The sequence below is a fragment of the Pseudophryne corroboree genome, chromosome 11 (assembly GCF_028390025.1).
Source record: "Pseudophryne corroboree isolate aPseCor3 chromosome 11, aPseCor3.hap2, whole genome shotgun sequence".
NCBI classification, from domain to species: Eukaryota; Metazoa; Chordata; class Amphibia; order Anura; family Myobatrachidae; genus Pseudophryne; species Pseudophryne corroboree.
Genome location: NC_086454.1, coordinates 302,539,414 through 302,564,701, shown reverse-complemented (window position 1 = coordinate 302,564,701; position 25,288 = coordinate 302,539,414). Strand labels below are relative to the sequence as shown.

Below are 25,288 nucleotides of genomic sequence, written 5' to 3'. Positions count from 1 at the left end.
GTCGCAGCGGCGACCGCAAGAAGATTGACAGGAGGAAGGTGGAACCGGGCGTCAACTCACCGTATTCTGGGTGTGGATATCCAAACGCAGGTATGTCGAGGCATTTGAAGGGCGGATATCTGACATAAATTCCGGGACCTGCAACGCTGGATTAATCGCACAGGGTAAGTAACTCTTACCCTGGTCTTGTTCTACACAAAACTTTTTTTGCATAGCAGGGCTGCACAAGCGATCGCAGTCTTGCTATGCAAAAAAACACTCCTCCATAGGCGGCGTCTAGTTGCTCGCACGGGCTACAGCAAGTTGCAGCGTGCGATCAACTCGGAATGACCCCCATTGTCTCCTGAAAGTGTTATCTTTAGCCATGTATATTAGGACTGCAAGCTTTTATGTCAGACCTAGCAGCTTTCTATCTAGTTATGTCATCAGCAATTCTCATCAGTTATGTAATTAGCTACTTGAGAGACTTGCCTACATTTGCCTTACACACTTTCTTAACTCCCACATCTTACTAGACCCACTTCAGTCAGGCTTTCGTTCCCAACACTCCACAGAGACGGCAGTGACCAAAGTAGTGAACAATCTGGTCACTGCTAGATCTAAAGGCCATTACACACTTCTTATTCTTCTAGATTTCTCTGCTGCTTTTGACACTGTTGACCACTCTCTTCTCATACAAACACTAAAATCCTAGGTCTTCAGGACACAGCCCTTACTTGGTTCTTATCCTACCTCTCTAATCGCTCTTTCAGTGTTAACTTCTCCGATTCTACCTCCTCTTCTCTACCTCTATCAGTTGGAGTATCGCAGAGCTCAGTCTTAGGTCCTCTGCTTTTCTCAAACTATACCTCATCTCTTAGTAAACTAATCAGCTCCTTCAGATTTCAATATAATTTGTACGCTGATGATACTCAAATCTACCTATCCTCCCCAGATTTATAACCATCTGTATTGGTCCGTGTCGCTGAATGCCTGTCTGCTATTTCATCTTGGATGTCATCTCACCACCTCAAACTCAACATTTCCAAAACAGAATTATTTTCGCGCCAGCCAAAAGTAGTTACCAACCTGATATCTCCATAACTGTTGACAATGGGACTATCCACCCTACCCCACAAGCTCGCTGCCTAGGTGTCATCCTTGACTCTGAACTGTCCTTTATTCCACACATTTAATCTGTCTCCAAATCATGTTACATGCATCTAAATAACATATCCAAAATACGTCCTTATTTTACACAAGACCCTGCAAAAACTCTAATCCATGCACTCATCATCTCCCGCATTGATTATTGCAATGGTCTCCTTACTGGTCTTCCCAAACACAGGCTCTCACAACTACAATCCATTTTGAATGCAGCTGCGAGGCTGATCTTCCTCGCTAGACGTTCATCGTCTACAGATCCGCTCAGTCCCTCCATTGGCTACCGGTATTCTACCGTATTCAATATAAAATACTTTTACTTACATACAAGGCTATTAACCAAACTGCACCAACATACATCTCTTCACTCATCTCAAAATATCTCCCTACCAGACCCTCCGCTCTGCAGAAGATCTGCGTCTCTTATCCACACGTATTACTTGTTCCCACTCAAAATTACAAGACTTTATCCATGCTTCACCCACTCTGTGGAATGCCCTCCCACTCACAATACGACTCATCTCTAGTCTCCAAACCTTTAAACATTCCCTGAAAACTCACCTCTTCAGACAAGCCTATCAAATTCCAGAACAACCCACATAACCTTCAATGCTTCTCTTTCTAATCACATCCTCTCTATACAGTACACACAACCTCACATTTTCTCTTCCAATATTGCTGGGTGATCATATCATACAACCCATTAAGAACCTAGCAATCTGGTGGATCATTGGCCCTCATTCCGAGTTGATCGCTCCAAGCAACTTTTTGCTGCTGGTGCGATCAACTAATCTCCACCTATGGGGGAGTGTATTTTAGCATAGCAGGGCTGTGAACGCTTGTGCAGCCCTGCTATGCTAAATTTTTTTTCCTGCAAAACAAGACCAGCCCTGGACATACTTACTCTGTGCGATGGCTCCAGCGATGATGGGCACGGCTTTGACGTCAGACATCCACCCTCTGTTCGCCTGGACACGCCTGCGTTTTCCTTACCACTCCCCGAAAACGTCTCCAAACGGTGAGTTGCCACCCCGGAACGCCTTCCTGCAGTCAATCTTCTTGTGGTAGTCAGCATCGTTGCAACGACGAGCGTGCGCAGTAGTGACCCGGTCACAGCTGTGCGAACGAAAGCATGCTGCGATCGGGTCGCAATGACCCCCATTATGCAATAGGTAGCGTCTATCCTTGTGTATAAATGCCTATTTCCCTATAGATTGTAAGCTTGTGAGCAGGGCCTTCCTACCTCTATGTCTGTCTGTTTTTACCCAGTTTTGTTCTATTACTGTTGCTCTAATTGTAAAGCACAACGGAATATGCTGTGCTATATAAGAAACTGTTAATAAATAATAATAATAAATTGTCAGAGGCGGGTCTACTACGATATCCCGATGCTGGGATCCCGGCAGTGGGGCGAGTGCAAACAAGCCCCTTGCTGGCTCAACGCTGTGGGCACGGTGGCACCATAAGCGCGCCATGCTATTTATTCTCCCTCCAGGAGTGTTGTGGACACTCCAAGAGGTAGAATAGTTGTCGGTATCCCTGCAGTTGGGACCCTGGAGCTGGTATACTGAGCGCTGGGATCCCGACAGCCGGGATATCGAATTCTTCCCGTCAGAGGCAATAGTGTTTTAATAGCCAAAGTACTGGACCTGGGTATGTTATTTCAGTACCTTAACCTATATCCTTATATCAAAGCAAAAGGCTAATAAGCAAGTAAAGCTAATTATTTACATTATTCCATATGAAAACCCAAGTATTACCTGAGATATAGAAAATAACGGAGAGCTGAGATGTTTGTACGTGGGTCCTGATTCAGAGGTTGGCGCAGGTCCTGATGAACCGGAATCTGTGGCTGCGCAGGGTCCATTCTGCGCATGCACATAACAGGCCTTGCATTGACGCCCGCAGTTCCCCTCTGCCACTGCCGGATTGACGGGCAATGGTGTGGAGGGGGTAGGGAGGAGACGTAAGAAGGACTGCGTTCCTAGAAACGCAGGCATGTTGTCCCTTTTTTCCAGGAGGGGAGAGCCAGGGGGCTGCGTGTTACCACACAGACTTCCTGGCCTCGCTGTCCTGCTTCCGTCAGGGAGCTTAGGCTGACTCAGTGGACCAGCTGCGTGGAGCGTTGCGACCAATGGTCGAGATGTTGGCTCCCAGCTTGCAACGTCAGTCGCAGTGCTGGGATCACAGTGACACGCAGGTGGCATCTCTTCTACTGAGATTTCTCCTCCATGCCCCTCCTGGAGATTGGACGGAAATGCAAAGCTGCTTGCGTGCAGCATTCCATTTTAATCCATCTCTGAATCAGGCCCTTTGTTAAATCTTTGCAGCATGGTGTCTGGTCTGTCCTTTAGTGAAAAGACATTGGTGGTCATTCCGAGTTGTTCGCTCGCTGCCGTTTTTAGCAGAATTGCGATCAGGCTAAAAACCAGCAATTCTGCGCATGCGTATGGGCCGCAGGGCGCACGCGCTAAGTACTTTCACACAAAACGATGCAATTTTACACAGGGGCGAGCAACGCTTTTCAGTCGCTCTGCTGATCGGTGAGTGATTGACAGGAAGTGGGTGTTTCTGGGAGGTAACTGAGCGTTTTCCGGGAGTGTGCTAAAAAACGCAGGCGTGTCAGACGAAAACGCAGGAGTGGCTGAGGAAACGGGGGAGTGGCTGGCCGAACGCAGGGAGTGTTTGTGATGGCAAACCAGGAACCAAACAGTCTGCAGTGATCGCAATCTAGGAGTAGGTCTGGAGCTACTCAGAAACTGCAGGGAAATATTTAATAGCAGAATTGCTGGGTGTAGTATGGTATGTCGGCGGCCGGGCTCCCGGCGACCAGCATACCGGCGCCGGGAGCCCGACCGCCGGCATACTGACAGCGTGGCGAGCGCAAAAGAGCCCCTTGCGGGCTCGCTACGCGTGCCACGCTATTTTATTCTCCCTCCAGGGGGGTCGTGGAACCCCACGAGGGAGAAAAAGTGTCGGTATGCCGGCTGTCGGGATTCCGGCGCCGGGATCCCAACAGTCGGCATACTGAAGACCACCCGAATTGCTAACCTTTCCTTAGTAATTCTGCTAAGCTAAGATACACTCCCAGAGGGCGGCGGCCTAGTGTTTGCAATGCTGCTAAAAGCAGCTAGCGAGCGAACAACTCGGAATGAGGGCCATTGTCTGGGAGAATGGTGTATCTCTCACATGTGGAACAGCAGAAGACGACAAACTTGTGCAACTGGTGACAGAAATGTTTAGTATAGGTTACAGAGTCATGCCCACTGATGTTGCAGCAAGCCTACACCTTAATCTTCTCTCCTGTAGCAGAGGGGAACCTTTGGTCATTTCCATTTTGCCATTGACATAATTCTGCTTTCTTTAACACTGCGGTATGTAATTTACTATCATGCGTCACATTTGCAAGTTTCCATTTTGGAGTTCAGTTATCCTTTAAATATTATATTTAGCAGCAAACCATTTTACATTATGAAAACTTTCTAATACTGCATTGCCGCAAGTTTTCAGTGTATGTGTCATATCTGTATATTTTGCTTTATTAATGCATGACATCAACATTAGCTTAATACTGAGGACCCTGCCGTTGTTTGTGTGCAAAACCATGTGTACTGCAGGTGGGGCAGATGTAACATGTGCAGAGAGAGTTAGATGTGGGTGGGTTGTATTGTTTCTGTGCAGGGTAAATACTGGCTGCTTTATTTTTACACTGCAATTAAGATCTCAGTTTGCACACACCCCACCCAAATCTAACTCTCTCTGTACATGTTATATCTGCCCCCCCCCCCTGCAGTGCACATGGTTTTACCCATTAGCTTACAAATTTGCTGCTGCGATCAGATCTCAATTAGGCCCTAAGATAGTGACACCTTTGCTCTCTGATGGGTCAATGTACACAAAGTTTGTTTAATGCAAAAATATAAAATGATCTTTAAACTGTGTATATAAGGTGTATATGAAATAGAATCAAATACATTTTTGTGTATGTACACACACCTTGCGTCATGTACAAAATTACTAAAATATATAATACTGTTGTTTTTTTCAACTCTTTTTGCAGAATTTAAGGGCAACTTTCCAAATCCTGTTGCTGATCAGCTTTTTAACGTGTATTTAATACAATAACCGTCAGTAGCTCTGTGGTGCAGTGTATTGTGTGTAATAGCAACAAACCCCCTAAGCTCTAATTGTGGCCTTCCTGCCAGCAAGGTAAACTCCAATCAATGTCTCGGCATGTGGTAGTCTTCATTCCATTGACTTAAGTACACTTAAACTGTATTGATAATAGATGCGGCCAGTTGGTCAAACTTCCAAATGTCATTCATCTCTGGGGGTAGGAGCAGTGATGTGCGGTGAGCTCGCTGGCTGGGGAGGCACTGGTAGCTAAACACCCTCCCCACTGAGGGGGAAAAAAAGTGTAGCCCCCCCCCCCCCCACTAAAACCAGCACCAGGCAGAACCAGCCAGGGGAGTAATGCCATAGCAGGGAAGACACTCAGTGTGGGGTCCCCCTACCATGCCATTAAAGTGCCCCCCAAGCCAGTCAGCCCAGGACTGGAATTCCTCGGAAAGTGGGGCCCCCAAAAATGTAAATGGGGTCCCCCCTCCCGAGCAACAACCAGCACTGGGCTGATAGCCCAGGTCTATGCCCCGCACCCTTGGTGACGGTGGGTGCGGGGTTCATTGTATGCCAATATTGTTCTTTACAGGTGGCCTACAGGTCCCAGCATGCTGGCACTTCTAGAACTACAAGTGCCAGCATGCTTGGACATAAAAGGCCCACTGGCACCTGTAGTCCACCTGTAAAGAAAATATAAAAAAAAAAAACCACAACACTGTATTTAAAAAAGTTTTATTACACAGGGTCTTCACCTGGGTGTGGCAGCCTTTAAGCTCTTTTGCGTGGTCGCCACCTTCCCAGGGCTTCTGGCGTCTTCACCTGGGGGGGCTCCACCTCCCCAGGGCTTCCGGCGTCTTCACCTGGGGGGGCGTCACCTCCCCAGGGCTTCCGGCGTCTTCACCTGGGAGGCGGCGACCTTCAAGCTCTTTTGCATGGCCGCCGCCGTCCCAGGGCTTCCGGCGTCTTCACCTGGTGGGCGGCGGCTGCTAAGCTCTTTTGCATAGCCGCCGCCCATCCAGGACTTCTGGCGCCTTCTGACTTCAGGAGCTCTTCTCTGCTCATCCTCCGCCGTCGGACTGACGCCGCTGCCTCGCGCTTATATAAGTCAGCGGGAGGGGGCGGGGCGATGGCGAGCCGTGATTGGCTCGCGGCGGCCATCTTGAACTTTAAAAAGGACACTGAGGCGCTATTTTTGAAATGGATACTGCTCCGCTGCCAAACTCTGCAGAATGGCCCTGACTGCCGCGTCCCACCGCCGCCCGCACCTCCGCCGCATCCCGCACCTCCGCCGCCACCGACCCCCACACAGTGATTAACAGCGGATCCAGTGACGGATCCGCTGGCCAATCAATGTGGCCTCACTGACAGGGGCGTGCTTTCATAGGTTGAAAGCACGTCTCTGTATGAAAGCGGCACCTCTAATGGTGCCACTTTCCCATGTAATTTCAATGGGCTTTTCTTGCCCATGGCTTGTCCCCGCCCGCCCCCCGCTCCCACACCTTTCCCATTCACAACGGGAGGCACCACGATCGGTACCTCCCAACCCCACTTTACACCTTATAATGATTGGAATAATAAAGGAGATACTTATGACACAGAATATGTGTCATAAGTATCTTCTTTGTATTATTTTACTCATTAATGACAGGGGAGGCACTGCCTCCCCTGACTGCACGTCCCTGGGTAGGAGTTCCTTGTAGTGCACCCCATTAAATATTGTATCTATAGCAAAACAAACAAATAAGATGCTACAGGTGACGGACAGTCAGGAACAGGGCAGTGGAGTTGATAGGCCAAACCTTCCACTCCAAGCCCTCCATTAGTAACATAGAGATGTCAGAGCTTAGGCTTACTGACTCCACATCCCTGGGCAGGAACAGGCGTTGCAGCTGGTCTTAGGCACAGACATATATGATGTGGTTTTCATCACTACTGAAACCATTATTGCTGATGCTTGTATCAGAGTCCTTTTATTTATTTTTTTATTCACAATATTTTACAACACAACCAGATTAATTATATATAAACTAGAAACCAAAATTATAACTGGTAAGTTACAGTGTATTTGCAAGATGGGGGAGTCAAGGGCCTAATTCAGGGTTGATCGCAAAATCTTTATCTAATGGGCAAAACCATGAGCAGTGCAGTGTGGGGGGGCTGGCAGATGTAACATGTGCAAAGAGAGTTAGATTTGGGTGGGTTATTTTGTTTCTGTGCAGGGTAAATACGGTCTGCTTTATTATTACACTGCAATTTAGATTTTAGTTTGAACACACCAGACCCAAATCTAACTCTCTCTGCACATGTTACATCCCCCCCCCCCCCCCCACAGTGCAACATGGTGTTGCCCATTAGAGAAAGATTTTGCTTCTAGGCGATCAACCATGAATTAGGCCCAAAATCTGCACATTCTCATCCAGACATACTTTAAGTAGTATATCGAGTAAAAGACCAAGGCCTCAAGGCTTGCTGAGCTAGGATTACCTGGCCACTGTCCATGGCCGCATAGAATCAGCTCAGCCTACTGTAGTCTGGGGGTTCCTGTAAGGTTCATAGGCAGACATCGTGGTGACTGTTACAGAATATCCCAGCAGCATATACCAATGCGATATGTTGTCTTGGACACCTCAGCTGAGACTTATTCTAACACAGCTAGAGACAATATGACATCCCCGTGGTAAATGGCCTTGTCTGGCCACTGTTATAGGGACCACATGTAGGCTTTCAGAAAATGCCTCTATCTCAGGTGGATGTCATGTAGCATTTACTACTTCCTCCTCATTTTTGCGAGCTGGTGGTACGCTTGGCTCCTCCCCGCTGTCTTGTATGTCCTTCTCAGCCTCAATCCAGCTCTGTGGCGCAATCATTCTCTTGGGCCCGTGTGGAGGGGGACCAATCAGGGCTTCTATGTCGTTGTAGTTTATAACTTCCTTCTCCAGTAGGGCGCTGGCCAGCTGAGAAGACAGGATGAAAGCTGCAGGTTATACATTCTTACTGGGAATGATAGACACTGCAATCGGAGAGCCTAAAGCTGGGTACACACTAGGCCGATGGAGCGGCCGGCATTCCAGTCCACCGACCCATCTAACAATCGGTAAGTGCATACACACTTACTGATCAATGGCCTGATGTGTTGTGCCTCACGTCACAAATGGGCGGGCATTTACATGTACCTGCCCAGTTGTGCTGTCAGTCACCAGTGTCCCCTGCAGTAAGTGTATGGGTGAACATAGCACGATGTGCCAAAATACACGCAGATATATCAGCCATCGGCTGGGCTGCAGTGCCAACACGATATGCCTGTGAACTACGTCATTCAGACATACAAAGGTACACACCCTGTACCAACAATATGTCGGCTGTTCAATTGAACGGCTGACATATCTGCCAGTGAGTACCCAGCATAACCTGGAAGAGGTTACTGATTATTCCACGTTAAAGTTACAGGTTAGAGAAGTGGATACATTTTTAAGCAGCACAAGAGATCCATAGAGATATCGCATCACTAGGTTTTGTAGCAGCATATGGCATAATGTACCCCAGCATTCAAATATAAGAACAGTACACATCATGGATTCTGTGACCATAGAAAAACATGAGGCACAAGCCATAGAGGTCAACATTTAATAAATAGTCTTATATTACTAAGCAGCCTTACAGTATTAGCATTTTATGTCAAAGAATCTAAACATCTTAGTAAATAGATCACCATCTAACTCAAGACTTGGTATACTTTCCCCTTTTACCAGAGAGGTCTCTGGTCCGGGTGTGGTTCATCAAATCGACAGTGTCTAGGTCGACAATGTTTAGGTCGACAGTCACTAGGTCGACATGGATGGAAGGTCGACGGGGTTTCTAGGTCGACATGTGCTAGGTCGACAGGTCTAAAGGTCGACATGAGGATTTTTTTTTTTTGGTGTCGTTTTCTTCGTAGAGTGACCGGGATCCCAAATTAGTGCACCGCTTCGCTCGCCATGCTTCGGGCATGGTGCCTTCGCTCCGCTACCGCTTCGCTCGGCACACTTTACCGTTCCAATCGTAGTCCACGTGGATCGTTAAGTATGAAAAAATTCAAAAAAAGAAAAGAAATGTGAAAAACTCATGTCGACCTTTAGACCGGTCGACCTAGCACATGTCGACCTAGAAACCCTGTCGACCTTCCATCCATGTCGACCTAGTGACTGTCGACCTATAGTGGTCGACCTAAACATTGTCGACCTAGACACTGTCGATCTTCAGACCGGATCCCCTCTGGTCCGCTCTCCCCTGGGCAATCAGGCTGAGGCAGGGAGCAGGTGCAGCAGTAGTTACACTTGTTAGGGTTCCCTGGGTGTATTGTGGGCGATGTAGTCTCTCACTCAGGCCCTCATTCCGAGTTGTTCGCTCGCTAGCTGCTTTTAGCAGCCGTGCAAACGCTAAGCCGCCGCCCTCTGGGAGTGAATCTTAGCTTAGCAGAAGTGCGAAAGAAAGGATCGCAGAGCGGCTACAAAATTATTATGAGCAGCTTCAGAGTAGCTCCAGACCTACTCCTAGCTAGCGATAACTACAGACTATTTAGTTCCTGTTTTGACGTCACGAACACGCCCTGCGTTCGGCCAGCCACGCCTGCGTTACCCCAGGCACGCCTGCGTTTGTATGTGACACGCCTGCGTTTTTGCACACACTCCCTGAATACCGTCAGTTACCACCCAGAAACACCCACTTCCTGCCAATCACTCTGCGGCCAGCAGTGCGACTGAAAAGCATAGCTAGACCTTGTGTGAAACTGCATCGGCTGTTGTGAAAGTACGTCGCGCGTGCGCATTGCGCCCCATACACATAAGTGCCGTTTTTTTGCCTTATCGGTGCGCTGCGAACGAAAGCAGCTAGCGATCAACTCGGAATGACCACCTTAATGTGAACTATATTGTATTTTTCAGTTTATACCATGGAGGTTTGTTCTAACTGGGCCTCAGTAAAGAGAGAGATTATCTTTCAAGACTAGTGTGAGGGTGACAACGATAAGGATATGTCTGCCTACGGATTACACAGGACAGCACCCCGCTCCGCACAAGGGCCGTCATTCAGATGTGGTTGGAGGTGCACCCTCATGCGCAATGTGCTGATGTTCGCTACTTTGCACATGTGCAGGACCCGTTCTGCAGCACAGGACGCAGGAACGGTATAATACAGTCTGATGCCATTTGTGGTGGGGGGTGGGAAAAGATGGACTCCGTTTGTGAAATCAGAGGCGTGTCGCTGTCTTTTAGGGGGTGGGACGAGGCCAGGGATCTCAGTCTCCATGGGTGCTGAAAGCCGCCCGATGGTGCCAGGGAAGATCCTTGGATCAGTAATGCAGCAGGAGGTGTGACGCCCCCTGCTGCATCACCATATTAGTGCTATCGCTGCTGCTTCTATGTAAGCAGCAATAACAACAACTATATGTGAATGAGATTGTACATGGGATTACACAAGTCTTCGCATCACTCAGTGTATTCTAATTGTTCCTAGTGGCACCATGAGCTGCACAGATCACACTGAATACTCACCACCTGCAGTTTGTCCTTGTTCTCTTGCAGAAGGCTCTCTGTACACTTGTAAGCTGATGCCACAAGCTGCTGGGCTTCCTGAGAGGAAAGAGAACATCAGGAACCTACACAATAGGAGTCATGCTTGAACCGCAAAATCTGCAGATGCAAAATGGTTTTATAGCTTCACCGGCTTAGGAACTTCTATCTGTGTCTTATCCACCTGATGGCAACAGGAAAATCGCCCATCCTAAAACCGCTTTAACACCACTGGGGATTATGCTACAAGTACATGCAATAACAGCCCACTCAACCCAATCTGAGCAGTCAGACCATTGTTGTACCTACCCCCACTAGGATATGACATCACTGGAGGGGAGGATGAAAGCCATAAGGATTGCCCCCATGATCTTATACTGAGGGGTGTACGGCTCTCCCTTAAACAAAGTATCATTGGCACAATATTGTATTTTTAAATAGATCATGTAACCTCTAGACAAGTGGTTCTCAAACTCGGTCCTCAGGACCCCACACGGTTCACGTTTTCCATGTTACCCTGCAGCTACACTGTGTATCACCAACTGTCACATCTTAAAAATCTACAGGTGACCTGCAAAACATGAACTGTGTGGGGTCCTGAGGATCGAGTTTGAGAACCTGTGCTCTAGAGTCTAGACAAGACTGTTACGAAGAAGCTTTTTGCTGTGTCCAATATAGCAATACTCACATAATCCATCATTTCCTGCAATCCCTGACTGAAGGGTCTTCTCCCAATGCCCGTGGAGGTCTCACTGTCTGGGAAAGACACCTGTCCAATGCTGGGTACCATGCCGTATTGTTTCACCATGCTATATGCCACCCGGGTCACCTTCCTCAAGTCATCCTGAGCACCTACAAACCAAAACCAAGAGCGTAATCCCACACTGTCCGTTTGTATTGTATGTAGTTCATATTAAACTCCATAATCTGTAGTGTCTATCAAACAATCAAATTCTGTCACTGATCTCCGTCCAAAAAAAAGCCCATTCACATCTTCTGCTGGTCTGACAGAAGATGTCTCTTCGTTGGCGCACTTGAAAAGAAAGAATTTTCAGATATAAAATATAACTTTTATTAGTATCAATAAAAAATTGCCTAGCAATTGAGAAACATATAAGTGAAAAATAAATAAATAAATAAATTGTGCTCTGAGTGAGTGAATTTAAGTGCTTGAAATTTATTGTGATTTATATTAATAAATAAAAACTGATTCACTGTGCCTTGCCTGTTGCTTCCATTCAGAAAAAATTTTTTCTTTTTGAATAAATGTCACTGTTTTTATATATATTTTTGGTTCTTAATCAGTGGTGAATAATTAGATCAACACCTATTTATGGTACTCTTATGCAGTAATGTGGATTCGGACAGCATGCTATTATATATATTCATATGGAGGTAAGTAGTCTCAATCTGTAACGGACCACAGGTAAGTATTATAGTTAAATACAATAGGACAGATTTTAGTCCCTTATAGGATATTCGAGTGTCATAAGGTAGATTGTACTAATAAGATGGAATTTCTGGCAAAAAAGAGAAAAGGACATGTCATTAATAATTTTGCTCAACAGATACTGCCTTAATTGGATTAAATTCCATTGGCTTCAGACCCTGGTGTAAACCTGATCAGTTAAGCTCCCACATATAATGGGGTCATGTTTATTGTCTAGATATGGCATGCATCATGACTCCATTGGATATGAACTTATAAGTAATATGTGATCATGGGTTATTTGTGCACCAATCCGATCGGGTCACTTGTATTATATGCCCTTTATGCTAGGGCTATTATTATAGACATACCCGTCTTCAATAGATATTATTAATAATAATTTGCGTTATATGTGGTTAAAAGCTATGCAGGCTTTATTAATTTATTACCACATAACACATTTGACACGACATATCCGTTTGCCACATACCCTTTAGTGATTTAAAAATTACACTTCTTTATGAATATCACTGGTGAGGCAGCTAGATTTTTCTAATTAATGGTAGTAGTATAGGTAGTGTGTATGCCCCACGTTGATTTTAATGTGTCCGTTACATCCAAGAGACTAACAACTACTTCAAAAAATGACACAACTGTGCTTATCAGACAGAATAGGTGAGTATATGCACAGTATTATGCACGTATCGTGGTGCCTAAGTGCTGGATTTAGTATGCACTAATGGGTACTATTTCCCTGTACCACTTAATACATGCACATGTGATATGATGCTTGTTTATTTCTGGCCTCGGTTAATAATAACCATGTGCTATATCATATGGTATAATCCTCATCTGTTTCTAGCTACAGTTAGTGATGAACTGGATGCCGCCCTAATGCACACATATATTAAGCAACAGACATGTTACTTTATTGCTATCCGCGGCTAGTAATTGCCTTATGCTGCCTCTGTTGTATGAATGCAATGTAACAATAATGTTCCTTTATTACAACTTGCGGGCTAATATTAACCCTGTGTTGCCTTAGTATATATGCGTGCACTGTGGCAAAGATCTTTCTCTGCTGTCTGCGGCTGATAAATTAACAGTAATCCTCCCTATACTTTAATATTAGGAAGGATTTTTACCTGTTACAATGAGTATCAATTAATTGTCTCTACTCATTGTATAGCAGTTTTTTGAATCTAAGCCATCTAGTTAATTGAACTCTGCAACAGCTGTGATCCACTCAATTTATAATGGTCCCTGCGTACTCTCTATATTGACATTTCCTATGTAACTAATTCTAGTACATTTGACCATTGGAACATTCTTAAATTCCTGCATACAGATACCCTAAACAGTGACAATTTTCACACATTTTCGTTAAAGCTCTTGCGAAACGTGCACGTCGGCGTTTCAGAGCGGGGCCACAATGCCCGCTCACTGATCACTGTGCCTAACATGCTCGTTTAATGCATAGAAAATGTGTGAAAATTGTCACTGTTTAGGGTATCTGTATGCAGGAATTTAAGAATGTTCCAATGGTCAAATGTACTAGAATTAGTTACATAGGAAATGTCAATATAGAGAGTACGCAGGGACCATTATAAATTGAGTGGATCACAGCTGTTGCAGAGTTCAATTAACTAGATGGCTTAGATTCAAAAAACTGCTATACAATGAGTAGAGACAATTAATTGATACTCATTGTAACAGGTAAAAATCCTTCCTAATATTAAAGTATAGGGAGGATTACTGTTAATTTATCAGCCGCAGACAGCAGAGAAAGATCTTTGCCACAGTGCACGCATATATACTAAGGCAACACAGGGTTAATATTAGCCCGCAAGTTGTAATAAAGGAACATTATTGTTACATTGCATTCATACAACAGAGGCAGCATAAGGCAATTACTAGCCGCGGATAGCAATAAAGTAACATGTCTGTTGCTTAATATATGTGTGCATTAGGGCGGCATCCAGTTCATCACTAACTGTAGCTAGAAACAGATGAGGATTATACCATATGATATAGCACATGGTTATTATTAACCGAGGCCAGAAATAAACAAGCATCATATCACATGTGCATGTATTAAGTGGTACAGGGAAATAGTACCCATTAGTGCATACTAAATCCAGCACTTAGGCACCACGATACGTGCATAATACTGTGCATATACTCACCTATTCTGTCTGATAAGCACAGTTGTGTCATTTTTTGAAGTAGTTGTTAGTCTCTTGGATGTAACGGACACATTAAAATCAACGTGGGGCATACACACTACCTATACTACTACCATTAATTAGAAAAATCTAGCTGCCTCACCAGTGATATTCATAAAGAAGTGTAATTTTTAAATCACTAAAGGGTATGTGGCAAACGGATATGTCGTGTCAAATGTGTTATGTGGTAATAAATTAATAAAGCCTGCATAGCTTTTAACCACATATAACGCAAATTATTATTAATAATATCTATTGAAGACGGGTATGTCTATAATAATAGCCCTAGCATAAAGGGCATATAATACAAGTGACCCGATCGGATTGGTGCACAAATAACCCATGATCACATATTACTTATAAGTTCATATCCAATGGAGTCATGATGCATGCCATATCTAGACAATAAACATGACCCCATTATATGTGGGAGCTTAACTGATCAGGTTTACACCAGGGTCTGAAGCCAATGGAATTTAATCCAATTAAGGCAGTATCTGTTGAGCAAAATTATTAATGACATGTCCTTTTCTCTTTTTTGCCAGAAATTCCATCTTATTAGTACAATCTACCTTATGACACTCGAATATCCTATAAGGGACTAAAATCTGTCCTATTGTATTTAACTATAATACTTACCTGTGGTCCGTTACAGATTGAGACTACTTACCTCCATATGAATATATATAATAGCATGCTGTCCGAATCCACATTACTGCATAAGAGTACCATAAATAGGTGTTGATCTAATTATTCACCACTGATTAAGAACCAAAAATATATATAAAAACAGTGACATTTATTCAAAAAGAAAAAAAATTTTCTGAATGGAAGCAACAGGCAAGGCACAGTGAATCAGTTTTTATTTATTAATATAAATCACAATAAATTTCAAGCACTTAAATTCACTCACTCAGAGCACAATTTATTTATTTATTTATTTTTCACTTATATGTTTCTCAATTGCTAGGCAATTTTTTATTGATACTAATAAAAGTTATATTTTATATCTGAAAATTCTTTCTTTTCAAGTGCGCCAACGAAGAGACAATCCTTTTTCTGTCCTCTTTTGTTCTCCAGTTTATTGTCTATGGCAGCACCCCCTAAAGACATAAGCAGAATTGTGTACATGTAAATATGATTTGGGGATCCTCTTAAACAAATTAATTAATTATTTTGTCTGGTGCAGAAGACGTCCCTTTCCCCCATTTTCCCTTATATATTATATCTGACAGAAGATGTGAATGGGCATTAGGTGGATGGAGCTGCAAAAGCCTGCATGAAACCGGGAACTAATGAGGAAGAAATATTCTGTAACATACCTGTGGTGACCTTGTTAAAGGTGATGATCTCAGCCACTCTGCCCCCCAGTGCCATACACATCCGTTCACACAGCTGGTCCTTGGTGAACAGAAACTGGTCCCTTGGCAAGATCTGGAGAAATCCTAGCGCTGCATTCGTTCTAGGGGCAATGGAAACCTGTAGAGATTGCACACAGTATAATACTCAGACACAGATCGCACACAGTAAGGTGCTCAGACACAGGGCCTAATTCAGACCTGATTGTAGCCACAAATTTGTTAGCAGATGGTCAAAACAATGTGCGCTGCAGGAGGGGGGGGGGGGGGGGGGCAGATATAACATGTGCAGAGAGAGTTAGATTTGGATGGGTTATATTGTTTCTGTGCAGGGTAAATACTGGCTGCTTTATTTTTACACTGCAATTTAGATTTCAGTTTGAACACACTCCACCCAAATCTAACTCTCTCTCCACATGTTACATCTGCCCCACCTGCAGTGCACATGGTTTTGCCCATCTGCTAACAAAGTTGCTGCTACGATCAGGTCTGAATTAGGCCCACAGATCGTACACAGGGCCTGATTACGATGTGTAAGGAATTGCTCAGCTACAGGGTCCATGGATACAGAGATCACACACATGCAGCCTCAGATACAGAGATCACACACATGCAGCCTCAGATACAGAGATCACACACATGCAGCCTCAGATACAGAGATCACACACATGCAGCCTCAGATACAGAGATCACACTCACACACACAAAGGACCGCAGATACATTTCTCACACACTAAGGACCTCCGATACAGAGATCTCACACACACACTAAGGACTTCCTATACAGAGATCACACACACACACACACAAAGGACCTCAGATACAGAGATATCACACACACACACTAAGGAACTCTGATACAGAGATCACACACACACACACACACACACACACACACACACACACTACGGACTTCCTATACAGAGATCATACACACACACACCCTCAGATACAGAGATCACACACACACACAAACACACACACTAAGGACCTCAGATACAGAGATCTCACACACACACTAAGGACCCCCGATACAGAGATCTCACACACACACTAAGGACCTCCGATACAGAGATCTCACACACACACTAAGGACTTCCTATACAGAGATCACACACACACACACACACACACACACACACACACACACACACACACACACACAAAGGACCTCAGATACAGAGATATCACACACACACTAAGGAACTCTGATACAGAGATCTCACACACACACACACACACACACACACACACACACACTACGGACTTCCTATACAGAGATCATACACACACACACACCCTCAGATACAGAGATCACACACACACACACACAAACACACACACTAAGGACCTCAGATACAGAGATATCGCACACACTAAGGACCTCAGATACAGAGATCACACACACACTAAGGCCTTCCGATACAGAGATCGCACACACACTAAGGACCTCCAATACAGAGATCACACACACACTAAGGACCTCAGATACAGGGATCACACACACACTAAGGACCTCAGATACAGAGATCACACACACACTAAGGACCTCAGATACAAAGATCACACACACACTAAGGACCTCAGATACAGAGATCACACACTAAGGACCTCCGATAGGGTGGTATTCAGTATACCGTTTATTAGGATCCTGGCGCACAGTATACCGGCGTCGGAATCCCGACAACCGGCATACCGACACCTTTTCTCCCTCTTGGGGTCCACGACCCCCCTGGAGGGAAAATAGATAGCGTGTTGCAAGGGGCTCATTTGCGCTTGCCCCGCTGTCAGCAAGCCGGCGGTCGGGATTCCAGCGCCGGTATGCTGGCCGCCGGGGACCCGGCCGACGGCAACTCATACCACACCCCCTCCGATACAGAGAGCACACACACACACACACACAAAGGACCTCAGATACAGAGACCACACACACACAAAGGACCTCAGATACAGAGATCACACACACACACACACACACACACACACACACAGGACCTCAGATACAGATATCACACACTAAGGACCTCAGATACAGAGATCACACACACACTAAGGACCTAAGATACAGAGATTACACACACACACTAAGGACCTCAGATACAGAGATCACACACACACACACACACACACACACACACACACACACACACTAAGGACCTCAGATACAGAGATCACACACACACTAAGGACCTCAGATACAGAGATCACACACTCGCACACACACACACACACTGTCGAATACTGTGACAGAGGCAACCTGCTGACGGCCTAACAGTTATGTGTGTGCACTACGGGATAGTACGTATATTATGTATACACCCAATAATCACAGCAGCAAATGGTTCTCATATTCACTAGTAGAAGCATAACAGAATCCATTTTGATTCTAGCTAGATGAGACAGCAGATTCATGTGAACTTTATACACAGAAAGGAAAGTACAAAAACAACTTTGCTGGCTAAGTATTGTTTCCACCTACGCACATCCTAAAAGCTCATAGAGTCCAGATGTAATTCCTAATATGGACACAGTTGAAGATCACGAATATCTTTTTAGTATTCTTGACAATTGTCCCAATATTGCCTAACACTGTATTCCTGAGGTATGAAATCATATGGGAGGGATATACGAAAGGGGCATAACTGTGTATTATATAAAACTCATTGTTGATACGTGTATCTGGTTGTTAAAGTATTTTGATTCAGGCGTGAGAGGATGTACCTCTCCCCTGTATACGGGCGTGGCCTTTTTAATAAACAATAATTGATTTTTATAAATCCATTTTCAATTCATTAATTTTACCTAACAACCCAAACAGCAACAAGAGGGTTAATCTAGTTAACCCAAGAGAATTCAACAGATGGGGGCTCGCGGTCCTTGGAACTATACATTTCGATCTCTTCATCAAATTCTCAAAGGGGTGTGCCAGCCAGCCAGCCAGCAGCTGAGGATGGAAGGAACATCCCAAGTCATTACAGCACTGGTAAGTATAGAATACCATGGTATGTGCTGTATTCCAGTACATGCTGTTTCTATACCTGCCAGCTGTCTGTGTGATTGTATTTTTTATAATATGAGAATTAGGAGTGGAGAGATTGACAAAACTAGTAAAATAACTCAGGGACCTGTTTGTTGTTGCTTGTTTGTAAAATGAATACCAAAATTATGTCCAAATCGGTTGAAGGACCAAGTAACTCGGAAATGTTGATTGACAGATGCTGTTGCATGTAAATAAGACCAAAATTAATTCAAAGTTTGTATTTGGGCAAAGAAACAGTAACCGGGGTTTTTCACTCTATGAATGATTGCGTGAATAAGTGCTTTGGACCAAGAGCCAAATTAAGTAAAATCACATAGACCACCTCCCCTTGTTAGTCAGCTACACGTGTGTAAGAAGGGTACATGAAATAGAGTGAACAACCCGAGGTTATAGGGATTATATGTATTTGAGGGTAACTATATATTGCAATACTGAGCTGCTAAGAGCTGCTGGTTGTTTTAACCATAAGAGGTGTTGTGCTAACCATAACATGGCATGTTGCTTTGTGATAGTAGTCTGTGATAAGAGGATCTACTGCAGCTTCCCAGTTGACAGACGTGTCGCGTGTGTGAAAAATTGCAGGGATTGCGAATTTTTCCAGCGTATGGGAAGGGCAGGGAGGATTAACCCTAAGTGTGCATATCATGTATGGAAGAAATATTCCATAGAAGCACCAATTTTGTATAAGACTGTGACAAAGGGTACAGTCTATGTTTTGCATTTCAATCATGCTGTATAATATTGGCCTGATCAACCAATACTAAGCGTATTTTGAAATCGGCAAAACTGTTGAAATCTGCAAGAAATTGAAGTTTGCAAACTGTATTTAAATGTTTGTGTTATGGTGTCTTGTGTGTGGGACATAATGTTCAGTTAAGTATATTCTCAGATCTGGGTTTAATGGAAACCTTCTGTCTGTGATTGGCATGGTTACAAGTTTTGAAATAAGGGTTATATATATATATATTTGTGAACTGAGGAAACAAAAGTTGATGTCTGTGTTCAAATGGCTTTTGGCAAATCTGTAGTTAAAAATATGTGTTTATCTAATGTTACTATCTAACTATGAAGTGAAGTTTCCATATGGTATTGTTTAATACGTAAATATTCTTTAATGCAATATATAGTGAGAAGGTCTGCCAGCAAATTAATGGCTGGATGCCGTGTGAGATTGTATTGAAATATAAAGGAAAATAAAAAGTTTTTTCTGTAAAATAAGCTTTCAGTTTCCAACGCTGTGTAGCACGGAGAGCTGTAAAAGCCCAGAATCGTGTGACCCCCCCTCCTTTCCAGCAGCAGTGTAAGCCATGACGTAGTAAAGAAAAAAAAAAAAAAGTGTTCAGTGAGCTTTGATTTTTTTAATCTAATAAGATGGATCATAATAAGCATAAGTCAGTGGTTTCCAAATTTTTTTTTAATCATGTGGCCCTAGAATATCAGAATTTTTTTTCACGGCACCCCTAGGAAAAAAATGTATTATTGAGAAATGTAAAAATAGATATTACATTAAGTAGATGGCGTTTATATGTCATCCTTAGAGTCAGTTGTGTGGTGAGGGACAAGATTTGCTTCTGTTTGGCCACATATTTTATGACTGGCAGCCACCAGCACTGGATAATTTGAATTGGTCCTGGACCACCAACCCAGGGAACCCCTGCAAGTGTCCTAGGCACCCCAGGTAGCTACGGCACACAGTTTGGGAACCTCTGCATAAGCAATACTCTACAAATGTTTGTTATACAAACTATCTACTCCAGTTTTAATATAAAAACTAATATCTTTACCAGATAACCTGTAGTAAATGCTGCCAATTTCTTTCTACAGCATAATTGTTATCAGAAAAAAATAAAAATAAAAATCCCAGCAACAGATGTGGGCTAGAGACGTCAGCGCTAACAGCGTTAAAGCTAACAGATCTGCATCTGGCAGACAGTCAAGAAGACAACGCCCTATTGCGGAATACGCATTCTTTAATGTATATGCTGTAAATCAAAGATTGCGACAAGCAATTAATCACTACGATTCCAGTATTAACATACTTTTAGACAATTCTTCAAAGTTATTTGGAAGAAACCTAATGTAAAAGTTACAGTGTAAAATCATACTACATCACGGATTAGGTATTTCTAAAGATTCCATGAAGTTTAAAGTAGGTACAGATTAAGTTGGATGCATAGCATATCTATATATCACTTACCCTGGGTTCGTGAGGTAAGAAAATATGCTTGCTAAAATCCATCTCATTGTATAGGCATCGATATAATACATTGCAAAAGTTCTTAGTGGACTGCACAATATGCAGTGATGAACCAGGTTCCGTAGCCAAAAAGTGTGGGGATATAATCGTATACAAAAGCACAGATAAAAATAGGAGCGTTGTTAAGTTTGTACGTTTTCTGTGAATCCGTATATGTGCCAAGGCATCCATAGGATGGACACAGTCCAAGAAAAGTTTGCTTGGAAGCACATAATGGGTGTGCATGAAAAAACGTAGAGTTTGTGTGGACTGGCCAGCAATATTACATGAAATGATTATTAGTGAACTATACGTTCCCAGAAATTCTCCTGAGATGACAGGGCACATGGATAATGTCCCTGATCAAAGGGTGGAGCTGTCGAATACTGTGACAGAGGCAACCTGCTGACGGCCTAACAGTTATGTGTGTGCACTACGGGATAGTACGTATATTATGTATACACCCAATAATCACAGCAGCAAATGGTTCTCATATTCACTAGTAGAAGCATAACAGAATCCATTTTGATTCTAGCTAGATGAGACAGCAGATTCATGTGAACTTTATACACAGAAAGGAAAGTACAAAAACAACTTTGCTGGCTAAGTATTGTTTCCACCTACGCACATCCTAAAAGCTCATAGAGTCCAGATGTAATTCCTAATATGGACACAGTTGAAGATCACGAATATCTTTTTAGTATTCTTGACAATTGTCCCAATATTGCCTAACACTGTATTCCTGAGGTATGAAATCATATGGGAGGGATATACGAAAGGGGCATAACTGTGTATTATATAAAACTCATTGTTGATACGTGTATCTGGTTGTTAAAGTATTTTGATTCAGGCGTGAGAGGATGTACCTCTCCCCTGTATACGGGCGTGGCCTTTTTAATAAACAATAATTGATTTTTATAAATCCATTTTCAATTCATTAATTTTACCTAACAACCCAAACAGCAACAAGAGGGTTAATCTAGTTAACCCAAGAGAATTCAACAACACACACTAAGGACCTCAGATACAGGGATCACACACACACACACACACACACACACACACACACACACACACACTAAGGACCTCAGATACAGAGATTACACACACACACACACACACACACACTAAGGACCTCAGATACAGAGATCACACACACACTAAGGACCTCAGATACAGAGATTACACACACACACATACACACACACACACACTAAGGACCTCAGATACAGAGATTACACACACACACACACACACACACACATACACACACACACACACACACACACACACACACACTAAGGACCTCAGATACAGAGATCACACACACACACACTAAGGACCTCAGATACAGAGATCACACACACACACTAAGGACCTCAGATACAGAGATCACACACACACTAAGGACGTCAGATACAGATATCACACACACACTAAGGACCTCAGATACAGAGATTACACACACACACTAAGGACCTCAGATACAGAGATCACACACACACACACACTAAGGACCTCAGATACAGAGATCACACACACACGCACACACACAAAGGACCTCAGATACGGAGATCACACACACACTAAGGACCTCAAATACAGAGATTACACACACACACACACACACACACACACACACACACACACTCTAAGGACCTCAGATACAGAGATAACACACACACTAAGGACCTCAGATACAGAGATTACACACACACACACACACACACACACACACACACACTAAGGACCTCAGATACAGAGATCACACACACAGGACCTCAGATACAGAGATTACACACACACACACAGGACCTCAGATGCAGAGATCACACACACACACTAAGGACCTCAGATACAGAGATCACACACACACACACACACACACACACACACACTAAGGACCTCAGATACAGAGATCACACACACACACTAAGGACCTCAGATACAGAGAACACACACACACACACACACACACACACACACACACACACACTAAGGACCTCAGATACAGAGATCACACACACACACACTAAGGACCTCAGATACAGAGATTACACACACACACTAAGGACCTCAGATACAGAGATCACACACACACACTAAGGACCTCAGATACAGAGATCACACACACACTAAGGACCTCAGATACAAAGATTACACACACACACACATACTAAGGACCTCAGATACAGAGATCACACACACACTAAGGACGTCAGATACAGATATCACACACACACTAAGGACCTCAGATACAAAGATTACACACACACACACACACACTAAGGACCTCAGATACAGAGATCACACACACACTAAGGACGTCAGATACAGATATCACAAACAGACTAAGGACCTCAGATACAGGGATCACACACACACACACACACACACACACACTAAGGACCTCAGATACAGAGATCACACACACACACACACTAAGGACCTCAGCTACAGAGATCACACACACACACACACACACACACACACACACACACACACACTAAGGACCTCAGATACAGGGATCACACACACACACACACACACACACACACACACACACTAAGGACCTCAGATACAGAGATTACACACACACACACACACACACACACACACACTAAGGACCTCAGATACAGAGATTACACACACACACACACACACATACATACATACATACACATACACACACACACACACACACACACACTAAGGACCTCAGATACAGAGATCACACACACACACACTAAGGACCTCAGATACAGAGATCACACACACACACACACACTAAGGACCTCAGATACAGAGATCACACACACACACTAAGGACGTCAGATACAGATATCACACACACACACACTAAGGACCTCAGATACAGAGATTACACACACACACACACACACACACACACACACACACTAAGGACCTCAGATACAGAGATCACACACACACACACACACACACACACACACACACACTAAGGACCTCAGATACAGAGATCACACACACACGCACACACACAAAGGACCTCAGATACGGAGATCACACACACACACTAAGGACCTCAGATACAGAGATCACACACACACACACACACACACACACACACACACACACACAGGACCTCAGATACAGAGATAACACACACACTAAGGACCTCAGATACAGAGATTACACACACACACTAAGGACCTCAGATACAGAGATCACACACACACACACACACACACACACACACAGGACCTCAGATACAGAGATTACACACACACACACACACACACACACACACACACTAAGGACCTCAGATACAGAGATCACACACACACTAAGGACCTCAGATACAGAGATTACACACACACACTAAGGACCTCAGATGCAGAGATCACACACACACACTAAGGACCTCAGATACAGAGATTACACACACACACTAAGGACCTCAGATACAGAGATCACACACACACACACACACACACACACACACACACACACTAAGGACCTCAGATACAGAGATCACACACACACTAAGGACCTCAGATACAAAGATCACACACACACACACACACACACACACTAAGGACCTCAGATACAGATATCACACACAGACTAAGGACCTCAGATACAGATATCACACACACACACACACACACACACACACACACACTAAGGACCTCAGATACAGAGATCACACACACACACTAAGGACCTCAGATACAGAGATTACACACACACTAAGGACCTCAGATACAGAGATTACACACACACACACACACACACACACACACACTAAGGACCTCAGATACAGATATCACACACAGACTAAGGACCTCAGATACAGAGATCACACACACACACACACACACACACACACACACTAAGGACCTCAGATACAGATATCACACATAGACTAAGGACCTCAGATACAGAGATCACACACACACACTAAGGACCTCAGATACAGAGATCACACACACACACACACACACACACACACACACACACACACTAAGGACCTCAGATACAGAGATCACACACACACACTAAGGACCTCAGATACAGAGATCACACACACACACACTAAGGACCTCAGATACAGAGATTACACACACACACACACACACACACACACACACACACACTAAGGACCTCAGATACAGATATCACACACAGACTAAGGACCTCAGATACAGAG

At 43.9% G+C, this 25,288-nt stretch overlaps 1 protein-coding gene across 3 annotated transcripts in view; it reads right to left on the bottom strand.

The window, feature by feature from the left end:
• Positions 1-7,216: 7,216 nt before the first annotated feature.
• SPG7 (SPG7 matrix AAA peptidase subunit, paraplegin) overlaps positions 7,217-25,288 on the bottom strand; it is a 150,227-nt gene continuing 132,155 nt past the window's right edge. For 2 of the 3 annotated variants that reach the window (XM_063945539.1, XM_063945540.1), the window contains exons 14-17: positions 15,785-15,941; positions 11,497-11,660; positions 10,791-10,868; positions 7,217-8,216 (exon numbers count right to left, since the gene is read on the bottom strand). In XM_063945539.1, coding sequence (XP_063801609.1) covers positions 8,016-8,216; positions 10,791-10,868; positions 11,497-11,660; positions 15,785-15,941 — 600 coding nt within the window. In that variant the 3' untranslated portion in view covers positions 7,217-8,015. Of the gene's footprint in view, positions 8,217-10,790; positions 10,869-11,496; positions 11,661-15,434; positions 15,566-15,784; positions 15,942-25,288 lie in introns of those variants that run through there. The other variant, XM_063945541.1, reaches the window with a different exon arrangement.